Below are 18,110 nucleotides of genomic sequence, written 5' to 3' on the forward strand. Positions count from 1 at the left end.
GTGTGTTTGACGCCTCTTTCTGCACTGTGTAATAGTTGTTATCCATTTCAAATGTTGCAAACAATATTATATAGACAAGATTTCTCCACCAGCATTGCCACATGCCATATCATCAATATAATGATAGCTTGTCCTACTTTCTTTACAAAGTGAAATGCCATCGAGACAATGACAGAAATACAATCATAAACTGAGCAAATCTGTTGTGGCTGCTGTCATCTTAGGAGGAATAAACCAATCACACGGGAGCTTTGTCAGGATGCCTGCTTCCTGTCCGTCAGCAATTTGAATGTGTGTGTGTGTGTGCCTTTAAAAAGTAGGTTAACATCACCACAGCTTAAAATCCTCCAGTGCATCAAAGATATCTCACAAGCTAGTTTCCTGTTGTTTCCTATGATACTGACAACTTGATGTAATACTTTTCCTCAATTTACTTTTGTCATTTTGAATATTTTGTGCACCCCGCAGTGCTCCCCACAGTTTGGCAGATTGCTTTGGCCTCTTGTCTTCAGTCCTTTTTCTAACTTGTTTTCAGTTTGCGGCTTGAAAGACACCTTGTGCTGAGCCATAAGAACAATTAATAACAGTCACTGCACGTCAGTTATTTCCTGTCAATGAATGACAGCTCAAAAGGAAATGCTGTCATCTACAGTAATAGAGTTTTAGAGTAACCTACACATCCTAAGGTTTTGAATTAAATTGCACTTCCTCTGCATTTATTGAAAGTTTGCAATGTCTAAAAGGTACATATTTTCTTTTTAAAACGAGTGCATTAAAGGGCAATTCTGCAAAATGGTATGACAAGACAATTAACAAAATCTTAACAATTTGATTAAAACAGACAATCATTTGAGGTGAGCCTGCATCCTGCTCAGGATTTAAGCTGTTCTATGTTGAATGGACTGCAGTTTATGTAATTTAAGATTTGTTTTCTTTCTTCTCTGAAAAACATCAGAGCGATCCAGCCAGTGAGTCCCTCAGTACCAGTCTGTCAGAAAATGGCTGCACTTCAAATAAAGGATAAAAAGGACTAAAGTGAATACATTAAAGGTTTATGCTCTGTTCCCACAATGCTAAGCCAGTGCATTGGGTCTTTGCTCCAGAAATGTAAACATTGATTCATCTCTGTTCAATTGGAGTTAATTGTGTGACGTACAAAAAGCAATTGATGTAATTAACTATTTATCAATCGGACCCAGAAATCAAAATGTACATATTCGTTCTTCACAGTTACAGAAATTGACCCTGCCTACCCAGACTATTTCATCGCATAAATAAAAAGATAATAGTCAAGCATTTTGGAAAATACGACTATTTGCATGCTTGACGAGAGTTCGCCGTTCAATAAAAATCTCATGTTTTTTCATTTAGCAGCCGGTAGCTTAGCATAAAAAGGGTAAACAGCTATCTTTATTCAGATAAATAGACTGAATCTGAATTATTTTTTTTTTAATACAGAAGGTAGACCACTAATGTAATATCATTTTTCAATGGTTTTGAATTTAACAAATGACATTTTGAATGGCACTACATTTTTAAAGTGTCAAATTTCAGCACTAGAGTGGAGACGCATTCAGCAGGGGATGATGTATAATAACAAGCACCTCTATGGAATACACATATTCACTAAAAGACGGAACATAGAGATGTGTGAAATGAAAAATCACACTTTCTGCATCCATGTAATGCATGAAACACATTTAGAAGAAGACAAAGTGACAATGCATCTTGCAGCGTCAAGACAAAAAGGGTCTCTAAGAAAAAAGCGAACTAAAACAGTTTTCTGAAAATTTGCCTTGGTTATTGAAGCTCATGAGTTTCCAATTCAGTTCAAGCAAAAGTCATCACAGTGATTACGCTTCTATCACTGTCTTAGTAACTAATATTGTAACGTTATTGCAGGAATACATGTTGTAAAGTTGTGTGATGTGATGCAGGGCCCTCTGAGTTCTGGAGTATTTTTAAACCTGTGCCAATTATTCTTTAAGCGACATTGACTAAAAACTTGAAGCTTCAACACATCTGAACACCAACTGTGTCCTGGTGGTTGTCCATTTACCTAGAGCACGGGTGTCAAACTCAATTTCATCTCGGGCCACATTAGCATCATGGTTGGACTCAAAGGGCCAGTTTTATATATAAGACTATATACATATATAAATATTTAATATATATAAAATAATGTATTATATTACATTATTGCCCCTGCATTGGATTATTATCGGATAGGGTAATAACTTCATAATTAACTACGTCTGAAAGCAGAAGTCTAGGGCCAATAATTGCAAGTCTCTTCAGTGAGAATATCACAAAATGATTTATTTATATTATATTTAAAAGCCAAATTCTGGAGAAAAAAAAGCCAAAATCAAATAAAATAAGTGACATTTTGAAAAGAAATTACATTTTGAAAGAAAAGTCAGATTTGGAGAAAAAGGCAAATTCTAAGAAAAAACGCATATTTTGAAGAAAAAAAAGTCACATTCTGAGAAAAAAAGTCACATTTGAGATGCATTGTGGGACATGTAGTTTATGGGCAACGTGCTTCTGTAAATCGGCATGTAACCGTATAATAAACATATTATATTCTTTGCCACATAAAATGAAGTCACAGGCCGGATTTGGCCCCCGGGCCTTGAGTTTGACTCCCCTGATCTAGAGTATCCAAAATCAATATTTGTTTTTAGGTTGATTCTGACTTACCTCTCGTCGCCGTGACGCCCAGCAGCTCTGTTTGATCTTCCAAACCACGGCGGCCACGAGGAGCAGCGACAGGAAGCAGCTGTGGACAGAAGGGAGGAAGAGACCATCAAAAAGAGAAAACACACTGATTGAAGTCCTGTGTGTAGGTAACAACTGCATTACTTTACATCAGCTTCAGCCATACATATATTAGTCAACAAGTCAAAGTTATGCATATTTGGCATGTTGGTTTGACCTGTCTTCTATACATCCAACAGCATGATATAACGAGAAAATTATAAACTAAAATTCCTCCTACGAGAAAAACAGTAATTTTAATGATCCAGCATTCTGTACTTTAAAACAAGGCATATCAATAATAAGAGGGATCTTATCACTGGTTCACAAGAAACAAGGTGCAAAAAGAAAAAAGCCAGACGGACGCAGCTGTGAAGAGGCGGAGAGGCGGACTACATTATGCACTTTCAACAAGACTGCCCAGGGGATCAGGTGAGTGTTAAACCAGACACCTCGATTCCCTTACATACTTCAACTTACTTTAAAAAACATCTATAACCTTTGGCTGAAAATGATTTTTTTTAGCACTGTGGAACTTTTCATTGTTTCTGCCTGAGAACTTAAAAAGGCCCAATTACGCTCATTTTCAGGTTCATATTTGTATGTTCTGCCTCTAATGTGACATGTGTCCATGCTTTAATGTTCAAAAAGCTCTTTATTTGTTCCCATACTCCCTGTGCTGCAGCAGCTCTTTTCACCCGCTGTCTGAAACCAGAGGCCAGTCTGCTCTGATTGGCAAGGAAACTAATTGAACATTGCTGTCATTATTCTGTAGATATTACATTGTGCAATCAACAGTTCCTTATTTTGTACAAATCAAATCTAACAAACAAATGCACTTTGCACTTTAGAATATACACCTTGAGGTGATGAAAGTAGAGATGATACAGAAGGTGGCGTTCTTAGCAGTGAGAGTGAATGAGTGTGTGTGTGTATGTGTATGTGTATGTGTGTGTCATCATAACAGACTTTCTGAACTTCGCTCCCTGACTGTGGCACCTTAAGCTGATTTCCTGTGACTCTGTGGCTCAGACTTCCTTTATTTCAGCTCAGGTTAGTGTTAGCAACACGCTGCTGTTAACATAGTATCAGCAGCGTGTGACGACAAAACACCTCAACACACTTTTAGGTAGTATGTACACAAAGTCTTTCCGAAAAGCAAAAGTGAGCAGTAGGATTTACTTCTGCTTTAATATTTTCAGGAATACTATTCAACGTATTCCTGAAAATATTATGTTATTATTAGTTTAGGGTACACAGAGCTACATTTTACTGTATATTATTCAATACAAACTAGAATGGCACTTTAGATCACAATGAAGCACAAACATTCGCTAAAGTCAATGGTGCATTCATGTGCTCCTCAAATGGTCCCATTTGTGCGGATTAAAGTCGTTCTTCCGATCTTAGCGTGTACAAGAGTTAAATTGTTGTAAAAATGTGGAAAGAGCATGGATCCGCTGAGCCCTGAAATGTGTATCAACATTTTTGATCCCAGTTAGGAACCGATGATTCCTACATCTGAAACCACGTAAATACGGCAACAAATATATTAAATATATTAAAGCGAATATTAGGTGAAACTAAGAATGTGTATACCATCTATAACCTTTGGCTGAAAATGATTTTTTTTAGCACTGTGGAACTTTTCATTGTTTCTGCCTGAGAACTTAAAAAGGCCCCATTATGCTAATTTTCAGGTTCATATTTGTATGTTCTGCCTCTACTGTGACATGCGGACATGCTTTAATGTTCAAAAAGCTCTTTATTTGTTCCCATACTCCCTGTGCTGCAGCACCTCTTTTCACCCGCTGTCTGAAACCAGAGGCCAGCCTGCTCTGATTGGCAAGAAAACTAATTGAACATTGCTGTCATTATTCTGTAGATGTTACATTGTGCAATCAACAGTTCCTTATTTTGTACAAATCAAATCTAACAAACAAATGCACTTTAGAATAAACACCTTGAGGTGATGAAAGTAGAGGTGATACAGAAGGTGGCGTTCTTAGCAGTGAGAGTGAATGAGTGTGTGTGTGTGTGTGTGTGTGTGTGTGTGTGTGTGTGTGTGTGTGTGTGTGTGTGTGTGTGTGTGTGTGTGTGTGTGTGTGTGTGTGTGTGTGTGTGTGTGTGTGTGTGTGTGTGTGTGTGTGTGTGTGTGTGTGTGTGTGTGTGTGTGTGTGTGTGTGTGTGTGTCAGCCTAACAGACTTTCTGAACTTCGCTCCCTGACTGTGGCACCTTGAGCTGATTTCCTGTGACTCTGTGTCTCAGACTTCCTTTATTTCAGCTCAGGTTAGTGTTAGCAACACGCTGCTGTTAACATAGTATCAGCAGCGTGTGACAACAAAACACCTCAACACACTTTTAGGTGGTATGTCCTTGAGGATGGCTACATTTTGATATGTGAACACAAAGTCTTTCCGAAAAGCAAAAGTGAGCAGTGCTGCTTTAATATTTTCAGGAATACTATTCAACGTATTCCTGAAAATATTATGTTATTATTAGTTTAGGGTACACAGAGCTACATTTTACTGTATATTATTCAATACAAACTAGAATGGCACTTTAGATCAAAATGAAGCACAAACATTCGCTAAAGTCAATGGTGCATTCAAGTGCTCCTCAAATGGTCCCAATTGTGCGGATTAAAGTCGTTCTTCCGATCTTAGCGTGTACAAGAGTTAAATTGTTGTAAAAATGTGGAAAGAGCATGGATCCGCTGAGCCCTGAAATGTGTATCAACATTTTTGATCCCAGTTAGGAACCGATGATTCCTACATCTGAAACCACGTAAATACGGCAACAAATATATTAAAGCGAATATTAGGTGAAACTAAGAATATGTATACCTTGCCCCATTATACTCATAAAAGTTCATGAGAGTCGGGCCAGTTATCTTTATAATCCAGTAATCTGATAGAGATAATGACAAATGAACAGACAAACAAAGCTAATTAGAAAAATGCATCCCATCGTAACTAGTCACAGTTTACAGTCAGAGATCGTTGTCAATGCTGATGTAGATTAACCTCAGCAGCAGTAATGATAAGGATCTACTATTCATACAATCAGTGGCGGCTCCAGAGTATTTTTGTTGGGTAATCTATGGTAGGGCTAACCCATACAGTGGTGGGGCTCAAGTCAGTATTTGCAATGTAATTACATACACGCTATATCGCCCCCCTTGACAGTGAAACGCCACGCGTGAGGTTTAGATTATTTCCCTGTCTCAATCCAAATTGAACTGTATGAAATAAAAAGGCACATTTGTCTTGTAGTAAATAAAAAGGGCGACCTGGAGCCAATCCTGCAATTTCCCCACAGGTGAAAGAGTTGACATGCTGAAGACCCATCCCCTGCAGGGCGGTCTGGGGGGATTCTCCCCCAGGAGATTTTTTTAAATACTAACATAAAATACACATTTTGGTACTCTCTTGAGAAGAAAAATAAATAAATCTATTACTACACATTTAAAAAAATGAATGCCATTTTTGTTTTTTGTTACTTTGTTCTGAAAGCTGAACCTGCTGCTCCTCACAGAGAGAAGAGGGAAGAGGCTGTGTGAATTACTTTACATTGTGGATAAGGGTGGATAGCCCCCATTGTTCTGTGTGTCAAAATGAAAGACAGCCCACACACCTATCAATCATCAAACCGTGGGGTCTTATTTCATTACGTGTTGATTTCTATCAACAAGTAATGTTGTATCGATGTATAGAGAGATGTACTACAGCAAAAGTCGTGACTTCCTGCAACAACACCACGCCGTTATCGTGATTCTGATTGTCCAGAAGACATGATCAAAGATGTTCTATTGAGAAGACGATCACTACCTGACAAAAGTTTTCAAAACCGTTTCTAGTCTTCGGTATTTCCAGACAAGTGGCTGCTGAAATCAATCTTACTAACTGCTGTCTGTGCAATTTACTCCGCGCGAGTTCTGGCGGACTTTATTTAGCTTACTTTAACGTCATTTTTCATGGTGGGGCTAAGGTGGGGCTAAGCCATTTCTTGGTATGGCTGTAGCCTACCCCAGCCATACCCTGGCGCCGCCACTGCATACAATTAACACTCTGTATGTACGTTCCTCACAGCAGCATGCAGTCAGGTACTGAATGTGATAGAAGAAAATGTTAATAGTGTAAATTATTTTAATTGGGCTCCATTTCAGGTTTGGCATAAAATAAACACCCCACATGTGTACCGCTGTGTAGAAACAGCTGTTGCTTACTGGAGAGGCATTGAACTCAACACGGCTGTTAACAAGCACAAAGGACATACAAAAATGGAGAATAAAGCCATGTTTACGTAGTATTTCAGTTTCTTCTTTTGTTTAAGCTCACAGGAATAATGTATGTGAATTCTCTTTCAAGGGTTAAAAGTGGATTTAATTGGGAGTTAAAGCATAACTTCTCCAGACACACTGTCTTCTATCGAGACAGCTCACAGATTTCTCTCCAAACTTCGACCACCTTTTCAATGTAAATGCCTTTCCCCATTTAAATACTGGCTGTGATGCGTTCAGATCTTCCTACATCCACCGCCCTTCCCTGTGTGACTGTTTAAAGTGCCATCCATTCAAAACAATCCCTTATCTCTCCAGGCTGAGGAGGACTCTTAAGAGATCCATCCGTTCAGCCGTTTTATTGATCTCGCTTCCTGCTCGCTGCTTATAGAGCGACAAAGTGCTAATGAATGACCCGCGTGAATAGATATCAGCGGCGCATCAAAGGCATCCCTTTGCACAACGGGGGGGGAAGGATGGAAAGACGGACAGAGGACAGGAGGAGGGGAGAGGGAAACACAAAGAGACAGTAATGATGAAATACAGATGAGAGATTCTGCACCTAATGGACAAAAAAATATGTAGATACAGAGAGGGAAGTGTATCGATAAGACAGCCTTATGAGCAGAAATGCTACAGTAAAAAGACATTTATCAATGATCAATATTTGTCTTATCATGGTTGTATACATAATGATGGAAAAATAAACAACATCTGTTTCAGAACCTCATAGTTTCAAGAATTTCAAGAAATAGAAGTTTAAACAAAGCTGCATGCCGGATTTGAAAAATAGCTTGTAAGCAATCACTTTATTTGACAGAACCAGAATTGCTCTTCCATAATGGCATTTTAGCCAATATATTCAACGTGATTTCAGTGTCAACGCATTTTGACTTATTTTAAGATAATAAAAGAGCGTTTATGGGTGAATGATAAATGGACTGCATTCGGAACTTTAACCTTTCCTGCCTTACCGGACGAAGTGCTCCACAATGTGATTCACCTTTTCAGACTAATTCTTACACAGGAGCTTCCATGCAAGTTGCTGGTTTGCACTTTTTTGGGGGGGGTTCTTGCTAAAGGAGATCTTGACCTGTGGACAGGAAGAGCGGGCATCGAACCGCCAACCTTTTGATTAAAGGACAACCTGCTCTACCATTCTGCAAAAAGAATACAGCTCCCTGTCACCACCTGATGATAATACTCCCTATTTAAGCTTTTATTTCGAAAGTAATTGAAGTGGCGACTGCTCCTGGTTAGAGTTTGCGCTCAGGGTAATCAGACTGCCAAAAGTGAGCGCGAGCAGCTTTAATCATTTCGAGCGTACGAATCCCTGTTGCTGGCTCAAATGCAGTTACACAATTCCTCATGCACGCTCACGCTCGTCGCTACGCTCAAGATGCTCTCCTCCCTCGCGCTCAAATCTAATTCTGCTCTTACAAATCCCCGCCTGTGCGTGGACTTGCAATGCAGACTGAGTCGCACTCAAATTAGTTTTGAGCTCTCTCAAGTCCTCTGTCGTCAATCTACTTATCGGGCGGGAGAGGAGAAGACTGAAAGAGACACTTGGAGAAAGTCAAATGGGGAGACGGACAAGAGGACAAGACACAGATGGAAACAGACAGAACAGTGCGCTTCATTTGATCTCAACCTCCACAAGGGAAGCAGACCAAGTTAGTAAGGCTTCAGTTCTCACCCCCCCTCACCTGCTCCATCACACCTAAAGCTCCCACTCTCACGGGGAAAATTAATCAGCATCCAAGGGCAGATGCTGCTTCACCAGAGCCCCCCGCAACAATCGCACTTCAACACCTAGTTTGAAGCGCCATTGTCACATTAAAAGAACAAAAGGTGCCATCTTGGACATTTAGTGTTAATGGAAAATGTGCTAGATTGAAGCAATGACGTCCTGAGTGCCATGACGGCAGAAGCTTCTACTACCAAATCTGTTTTACCTGCTCTAGTGGTATACTTTAGCCAAGAAGCAACCCTTATGTCTGAACATGAAGCCTTTAAAGCGACCCTATTATGCTTTTTGGAGGTTTTCTCTTTCCTGTGTTGTATAGGTTTGTAAAGGGGCTGCAGAAGCTAACATCCCAAAGGTCCCCCCAGAGGGAGTTTCTCCCCCACACACCCCCCCACCTCCATTGGACTCCTTTGTTTATTTCTGTAACATAATGACATCACTATGTAACAATCATGCCTCTATTGGCCAGCACTCCAACACATTGTACTTGATAGGCTAAGAGGCGGGACATCTCTAAGCGGTTGACCAATTAAAACAGAGTCTGCCAGCTAACCAATCAGAGCAGACTGGGCTCTGGTTTCACTCAGTCAGTAGGGGCTTGGACTGGTAGCTGTAGGGTCGCCGGTTCAAGTCCCCGAACAGACCTAACATATGGAGTGGGGACTGCTACTTGGAGAGGTCACAGTTCACCTCCTCGGCCTGTACCGGACACCCCTCCCATTGCTCCCTGGGCGCTGTACAATAGCTGCCCACTGCTCCTAGTACTAGGATGGGTTAAATGCAGAGGTAATGTCACTGTGTGTGCTGTGTGCATGTATGTGTGACCATTAAAAGAGGATTTCAACATCCAATTATATTCTATTAAAAAAATGTGGTTTAAAAAAATGATGGGAGCTGTTTGTTTCCCTGGCAGACTGTAGAGAGAGCTGGCGACATAGTGCATTACAGCCAGGAGCAGCTGAGGCCGGAGAGGTGAGCTCTGACATGTCATTGGCTCACCTGACAGAGAGACAACAGCCACGGGGCAAACACCAACAGACCGTCCACAGCCCGCTGAATACTAATCCAGCAGTCTGCACGCCGCTGGCTTTCACTCTGGGGAGGGGAATTAAACCAGCCAAACGCCATTTTGTTTTCACTATATAGCTGGTAAGTTTGTCTACTGAATCACACACGGGTCCCTCTCTGCCCTGCACTTGTCGCCACTCCACCCTGCAGCACTATGGGTGGTGGGACACTTTCAGGCAGTCTAAACCACCCCAAACAGAAGCAGGGCTGAACATGCCGCTGAATACAAATGTCTGCATAACATCTCAGCTTTGTGTCTGCACTCCTAGCACAAAAGGTGCTGGGAAGGGGGACTTGATTTTCTTTTGGCAGAGGAGACAAATTGAATATGGCGTGTTCACACAGATAATAAGGCATCTTCACAATAATAGCAGGATATATGTTGCTGCAGTGTGAGATTGCCCAGGTTGCTCTCTCTTTTTTCACAACCTCAGTGCTCTCAATGTCAATTCACAGAGATGAATTAGCAGCAGATAATTACATTTGCAATCAACAGTAATCGTTTCACATCTTAAAACTTGATAAGAAGCCAGGTTACAGCTAATTGAAACTGCACGAGACTTTTGCAACAATTTTGCACTTAAACAAATCATTATCAATATGTTTCTGAAGGTGCAATAACATATACCCGTAGGAAGCTATTCACGACTGACTTAATGAAAGTGAGATGTACTAATAATGTAATGCCTGCCTGAGATGTCATTTAGTGAGAGAAGTGGCAGTGGAGACAAAAACTCGGGGATAAAATCAAAAGCTGCAGTTTAAAGAGGAACAAAACCAACAGAGGGAAATAAGGATTAGGAAATTGAGCAGATTTCCTCTAAAAACAGAAGTAATCCGAGCCTCTGCACCTTTCATTCTGAACGGGTAAAGCCATCAAACAATTAACTGAACAAATAAAGGTTTTTCCCACAAGTCATGTTATATTTCCCAAAATCCTGCAGTTTGGAGCAGGAGGAGTCCAAAGACAATGCTTCTCTTCAAACACAAGCAAGTCTTTCAAAAGGCGAATATCAAACCTGCCGAAAGCCATTTCCACAGCAAGAGCTCTTACAAGTATGAGGCGTGTATGTAGGGATTGGACAGGAGGCTGATGGGAAGAAAATACTTTGCCTTTGTCTCTCGGGACCCCCCAGGAGGGCGTTAGAGCCCGGTTCACGTTTCCTTTGCTCTCCTCCCTGCTCATTACAGGTGAGGAAGAGGAGGAGGAGGAGGAGGGGCAGAGAGGGGAGGAGCGGAGTCAAACCGACTGATCTGTCTCATTTATTATTAATCAGACGCAGAGCGGGCTTTCAGATACCGGCGGACCTATCAGAGGGAAGGTTGAGCCACGAGGCGCTCTCTCCATCTTCAACTTGTATCTCTCGTTGGCACCTCGCCGATAACCTGACAAAGAGGTCAGATACAAAGAGAGAGTGTTAAAGAAGGGGAGAAAAAGGGGGAGATGGAGCAAGAGGTGGAGGGAGGAAGGTGGAGAGAGGGGTTGGAAATGTGGAAGGAATAAGAAAAAAGGCAGAAGGTGGGAAGAAAAAAACGGAATAAGACACAACAGGGAGGCAAATGGACAGGCGGTGATGCAGCAACAAAGGTTCAAATATAGATGGAGTGAAGGGGGAGATACACAGAGAGAAAGAGACAGAGGAGTGGGAACAGAGGGGATTCTGGCTGAGCCCCTGCTGAGTGCCCGGGGAAGCCCCTAAGGACAGGCAGGATGAAGGGTTTGAATGTGTATCGCTATCTTTCTCTCTTTCTCAGGTGTCTCCTGCTGTCAGTCAATATAACAAGGAGCAAGCTGAGGGCAGGTGTTAGTGTGTGTTTTAATGATATATGCATCTCTGTGTATGTACACTGAGAAAACAGCAGGGTGTACATAGAGATATTGATTTGTACATAATATTATGAAGAGAGACAGAGAGTGGGTAAAAGAAGGGAATGATAAAAGATGCAACTAACTGACAACAAGCTGCAACTTGCGCTTCCCCGAGCCTGGGGTGTCATGTTTTGTAAAAATCAAGAGACAAAATTGCAAATACACAATAATAAATAAAACTGAGAAAACACATCAATTCTAACGTTGGAGAAGTTGAAACCAGAAACTGTTTGATGCATGACTATGATACTTAAAAGCCACTGTAAAGATGTATCTTATTCAGTGATAAAACATATTGTAAGTCAAGTTGACATGAGCAATCGCTTTTAGAAAAATGAGGGAATCGCAGTAAAATTGACACTCAATATGTTGCGTTATTACAGTATCATGAATTTTCAACAACCACAGCAAATAATTCACCACATGGCTACTTTAAACGAGTATCAAATTGATGTTTTGAAATATGGCAGACAGTTCATAACAATATACGAACATTTCTCAGACACAAATCAACCTATTTTTCTTTTAAATATGTGGTTTGAAGTCTGTTTTGTCTCAACGTTTCAAAAGTTTGAAAGGCATTAGCCTGACAGTTAGATGAAATCACAGCTATGTTTATGTTTCTGTGCTGCAGAGTCCTCCACACTGTGTCCTGCTGTCAGTCAGCCATCAGCAGCCTGTCAGCCATCAGCAGCCTGTCAGCGCGGCTGGTGACGCTGATGGAGGCTGACGTTTGTGTACAAACACACGTGTGTGTGAGGGGAAACGCTAAGCCCTCTGTCTGCCTGGCGCATATCAATGTTGGGGTCAGTGTCACTTTCTTTTCAACAAAACTTAGTGACAGATCTCTTTGGTAATTTGAAAACAGAAAAGCTCTCTGCTCAATAATGAAGCCACTGTGAGCAAATATCACGGGGAAATAATTGGGCATGATCTGTCGTTAGTAAACTGGATGCAATTTAAATTGACATTTGGAATTGAATGTATTGAGCCGACTTCAGCTCGTGTAGTCATGCAGTCCGAAGCTTTAAAGGCGGAGTGGAGAGTGTGTGGGAGTGTGTGTGTGTGTGTGTGTGTGTGTGTGTGTGTGTGTGTGTGTGTGTGTGTGTGTGAAGGGTAATCCTACAACACAGAGGGCACACAGCACCACTGAGCGGTTAGCTGCCTCCTATGTTCAAATAGAAAGTGTTTATAAGTTTCTGTGTGTGTAAGTGTGTGTATGTGTGCATGTGTGTGTTTAAGTGTGCACAAAAGACAGGGTGTGTGTTTTCTGGGGAGTGTTTGTGCCAATGTCTAAACCTGCAGATGTGTTCAAGAGGCTGAACAGTGAGATGATGAACACAACAGAATTATTTATGTCCTGTTGCAGGCCACTTCACGCTGGCAAACATATGCATGAGTGGCCACTGTGCTGCCTTCAGAGCTCAAGACAAACACAGAGTGTGTGTGTGTGTGTGTGTGTGTGTGTGTGTGTGTGTGTGTGTGTGTGTGTGTGTGTGTGTGTGTCAGTGGACGGTCAAGCTTTCATGTATTTTTTAAATCACCAAAAATCCACATGCTGAACAATGTGGGTTCAGCTGAATCCTCAAAATGAAAAAGTGAAAGTAGCCAGTCAACACTGCCAGAACACCTAACCATGAATTAATAATGTAACTGTCCTATTGGTCGGTGAGTAAAAATATTGGTTCTAAAAGTATTATTTTAGCCCCTGTATGTTCCTTTCTACAGGGTTTGGGAGGAGGAGGAGGAGAGTGACGTACACGGCAGAGTGCTGACTCAAGAGACATGGGAGTGACGACACGAATCACCTCTGCTTTTACTGGGTGGATGTTTGAGAACAAGGTCAGTGAGTGGAAAATCACTGCAGCCCGCTGTCTGCAGCTGCATGCTGATGAAGGGTCTGTATTGACGCTGGTACTTAAGGTCTGACGGTGATTAGGATTCATTGTCGGCTAGATTCTGATGATGATGCTCAAAATCACAACTTAAAATAAGCTGAAATGTAGAATGGCACTTAATGACGCGTCTCATATCGTGAGAAGGGAAATCGTTCTCCCGAGTTTGGTTTATACATAAGCTTTGATTCATAAAGTGGCAATAAAATGAATGGGGTTTTGTAGTGTCTTGCCCAAAGTGTTTAAATAACATTGTTTCAACTTGGGGAGCGTTATCAGATTTTTTCCAGTTGTGAATACACTTTTCAACACGAAGATTACATTTCATTTGTGTATTCCGTTTTTTTTTTTACAATAAAGAACTATATTGGGAATCACTGAGAGTCTTAAAGGAGAGGTGTCATGCTTTTCTGGTTATTACCCGTCCCCTTGTGTGTTATGAAGATTTTTATGCATGGTGTGCAGAGTCAAAACCCTCAAAGTACACCCTATAGCGAGTAAAACTCTAACACAGAAAATACCTCCCCAAAACGCCTCGTTGGAGATACGTCATTGTCCATTTGATTCTTCCGGGACGGCATGATGTCAAGCCGTACCCGGAACGAAATGGACCAATCCGTGGAGCCGTTACGTTACGTCCGTGGAGCCGTTACGTTAAGCCCCCGCTGATTGGTCCAAATTGACCAATCCACGGACTTCCTCACACACACATCTGTGTGCAGGGAGCAGGCAGCTCAGCTGATTTCTCCTCCCTGGCTGCAGGCTGATAACAGACAGTTGGGATCGCGGCGAAATTCTCTCTGCAGACCCATTCTCACAGCGTTTATCAACCTTTTTCTTACTCAATATCAAGCCACACTTATTGTTTTTACTTCGGATGTGAGTTTGTGTGTGCTCAGGATGAGTTTGGCTGTGTTTCGCTATGCATCCTAAACAAGGAAACAACACCTCCACGGAGCTCAGCGCGATTCACAACGTCCCGACCAATCAGAGCACACTGTGCTCACAGGGAGGGTGGGCTGGAGCTTTGGGAGCTACAACGAGCCGTTAAAGGCAGAGAGTGAAATTCAGTGAAAAAGTAGTTTACAGAGATGCTGTATGAGAAACCAATGTGAGTTTGGAAAAATGCACAGTATAAATTTATTTTAGTAGACCTCAACAATGGAATTATGATCAGTGGAAATGGCCATGACACTTCTCCTTTAAAGACTGTTATTATTACCTTAATGTGAGAATGTTATTTTGTATTATTGTTGATTTTCTTACAGTTTAGTTACTCTATGAAGGTAGGAAGGGATGTAGAGTTGGGTAATTGAGAGAATATATCTGCAATTGTTATATTTGGTGATTTTTGCCATTATTTTGGCTAATTTAGAGTGTGTAGATCCGGCACATTTTTACATCTAACTTGATAAATAAAGAGTTTATTCTGACCAACCCAGTGTCGATTGTAGGAAAAGTCTGAAGACCTTACAAAATATGTGTTTGTTAAGGTTTATTTCATTTCTATGATTGAGGGGATGCCATTGCCGGAAGATTTAGGAAAATATTAAAATATTGCACATCCTTAGAGGGAAATCACTACTCACTCTAACTCTTGTGATGTACTTTTTTGTACAAATGTGAACACTATATTCGTAAAGACTGGATCGGTGAAGAATCAGACTGAAGCAACACTTTTACACTGCCAGCATCAGGGGTTCACTTTCCTCTGGGAGCAGTCAGGTACCAAAAAAAGATGTTAGCACTCGGGTTGGATGTGAGTGCCCATCAGGCAGCACCAGTGTTTGAATAAAAGCTGTCAGCAGCACACACACTCCAGGGAGGTACGCTCTCTCAGGGGAGGAAGAACTTTCTAGGACATCAGGCCTCAGTGCAGAGCTGACTATTACAAGGTTAAGTTTCTTTAAAGAAGTTAAAATGGGGTCGGTGTTGTAGAGCAAGCCTTCAGAAACGTATTTTCTTCTTTTACTTTGATGTATCAATTAAAAGCAATAACTGAGATCCCACAGCAGGTTAGAGAAGTATGGTGTTATCCCAAAACCTTTTCTAACCTTGTTTTTCTCCAGAATCAAAACATAATGTCCCACTTGTTTTGCTGTTAACAGGTTAACTCTGCAGAACTCTCTACTGGGCTGAAGCATGAACAGTTGGCCTGACATTAAAGCGATTTTTATTTTATTTTGTTAAATTATATATTAGATTACCATTAAGACTCCAAGGCACACACTCGTTGATTCAAGTTTCACTCTCATATTCACCTTTGCTGAACCGCGGCTGAACCCGTGATACATAAACATCATAAAGTATTCAGACATCAGAAAACTAACTTTTTCACTTTTGAAGAAGCAAAGATCGAGTTTGTTGAGAGAGTCGTGCAGGGTTGATGGTTTATAAAGTCGGACTATAAAAATAGCCACATCAGCAGAAGTATTTCCATGACAAATGTGTCCCAGAGTGCAGTGTTAAAAAGTTGCACTTTATGGTAGCTCTTTAAGCTTCTTTCCATCCAGAAGTGTGGACATATGCAGCCAAGACATTTAGCATTCAGGTCACTATTACTTCAAAGAGTGCTTGCTTTGGTGGCAGACAGTCTTTTAATTAAAAACATGACAGTTTGAGTGAAAAAAAAGAAGCTCAATAATAAATTTTCATTGCATTTCCAAAAATATTTGGGGGAAATTTCACATTCTCACAGGATTGTTCATGCCTGGAAGAAAACATTTACATTTGCACATCTTTGAGAAAACATTCAATTTGTAAAAGTAAACGTTTCCATAAATATTGGGACTCGGAAAGTTGGCTCGATTTGAAACTCAGTTTAGACAACGATGACTCAACATTATGAGCCAAAGGTGGGAAGCTGCTGGACAGCTGGACGTGAATATGCGAGGGTATTTCAGTGTGGTAAACAAGGATTTTTAATGCATCTGTTTTGCAGAATGCTTATGGCGGTATCGTTGCTGGTGCTGCAGATAACGGGATGGTGCCACCTTCATCTGTCCCCACAGGGAACATGACACAGAGAGAAAAAGCACCGGGAGCGAGAAAGAGTGAGATTAAGACACGGAGGAAAAGTCGCAGTGAGGAAGAGCAAACAATTTCCACGTTAATTAGCATCCCTCTCCTCCCCCGCAACACAAACAATGCGGCGCCCAAAGAACCAGAAGCAAACAGGGACAAGGCTGCGAGCTCGCTAACTTTAGGTCTCCTACATCTGTGCTAAATCTGTGGCAGGCAACACACACATCAAAACAAAAGAAAAGGAGAAAGACTGAGCTGTGGGATTAAGAGTAAGTCAGAGGGAGTGGTGGGAGGAAGGAAGGAGGGAAGGAGGGAAGAGAGGGCGATGAAACAGGGGAGATTGACAGACACAGGGAAGCAAGGGACAGAAGAGAGGAGGCAGAGGGAGAACGAGAGGACGACAAACAGAACAGAAGGAGGAGATGGAGAGCTAGAGATGAGAAAGATAGGAGAGTATGAGGGGGGGACAGGGGAGAGGCAAAAGAGGAGAGTAAGTGACGAGTAAATTAGGAGTGAAGGAGGGACAGAAAAACAGAGGCAGTAGAGATGGCAGTGAAAGGGAAAGGTAAACCATAAGGGGAGATACTTGGGTACAAAAAGGAGGGGTTGTTCTATTTAGGATCACTGCTCTGAATGCTGACATGCAAACATTTAAAAGCTGACGCATGTGTATACAGTAAACATACCAGCTTCATGAGCGAGTAACTGCAGGGTCTGCATTTGTATGCAAAGGCCGCGAGGGGAATAACAGCACTTGTAGTCCTAGAGCTTTAGCAGCTGAACACCATGCAAAAATAAACCTCAGTGCAGAGGGAGATGTATTCAGTTGATGCCGAAACATACTGTTATTGAACAACACTGTATTGGGATGGGCGCGGAAAAAAACAATGAACAGAGAATCTTTCAAATCGGCCCCATCAAATATCGCCCCCTCTACATGGTGGCTGGATCAATAAACGCAGTATGACTTGGAACAGCCAGTTATTTTTTTTCAGTACATTGTGGAGACGACACAAAGCACGAAAACGTCCTCCATTTCTCCTCTGGGTGCTAGGCACACACGTGGGAGAAAAATATACACACATGCAGTCAAGCATGCGTGGAACACACTTGTGTACCCACTTTTTGGTCGCTCTCATTTTAAAAAGTCGATAACACATTACAGCAGTTCCAGAGGTTCAGGGATTCATCACGGCTCAACACATGCACCTTCAGCAGATGCAGAGTCTCCATCTTTACAAAGCAGCATGTTGCTCTGACAAGGATCCTTGAGAAATGCATTTAAAGATGCCAATGTATGTTCTGTAAGGGTGAACCATGAGGAAATGCGGGCAAAGCAATGCACAAAAACAAAGTATATTTTTATATATTTCCATCCTATTCAACACATGGAATCATCCGAGTCTCTGTTGAAAAGTCAGATACAGATTATACTTAATGAGATACTTTCATACACAGAGTGC

The 18,110-nt window shown here is 41.4% G+C and overlaps 1 protein-coding gene across 3 annotated transcripts in view; it reads right to left on the reverse strand.

The window, feature by feature from the left end:
- Positions 1-18,110, reverse strand: part of atrn (attractin) — a 141,646-nt gene that overhangs the window by 43,453 nt on the left and 80,083 nt on the right. For all 3 annotated transcript variants that reach the window (XM_034114002.1, XM_034113927.1, XM_034114077.1), the window contains exon 26: positions 2,704-2,782. In XM_034114002.1, the coding sequence (XP_033969893.1) occupies positions 2,704-2,782 (79 nt within the window). The remainder of the gene's footprint in view (positions 1-2,703; positions 2,783-18,110) is intronic.

The sequence above is a fragment of the Trematomus bernacchii genome, unplaced genomic scaffold (assembly GCF_902827165.1).
Source record: "Trematomus bernacchii unplaced genomic scaffold, fTreBer1.1, whole genome shotgun sequence".
Taxonomy (NCBI): Eukaryota; Metazoa; Chordata; class Actinopteri; order Perciformes; family Nototheniidae; genus Trematomus; species Trematomus bernacchii.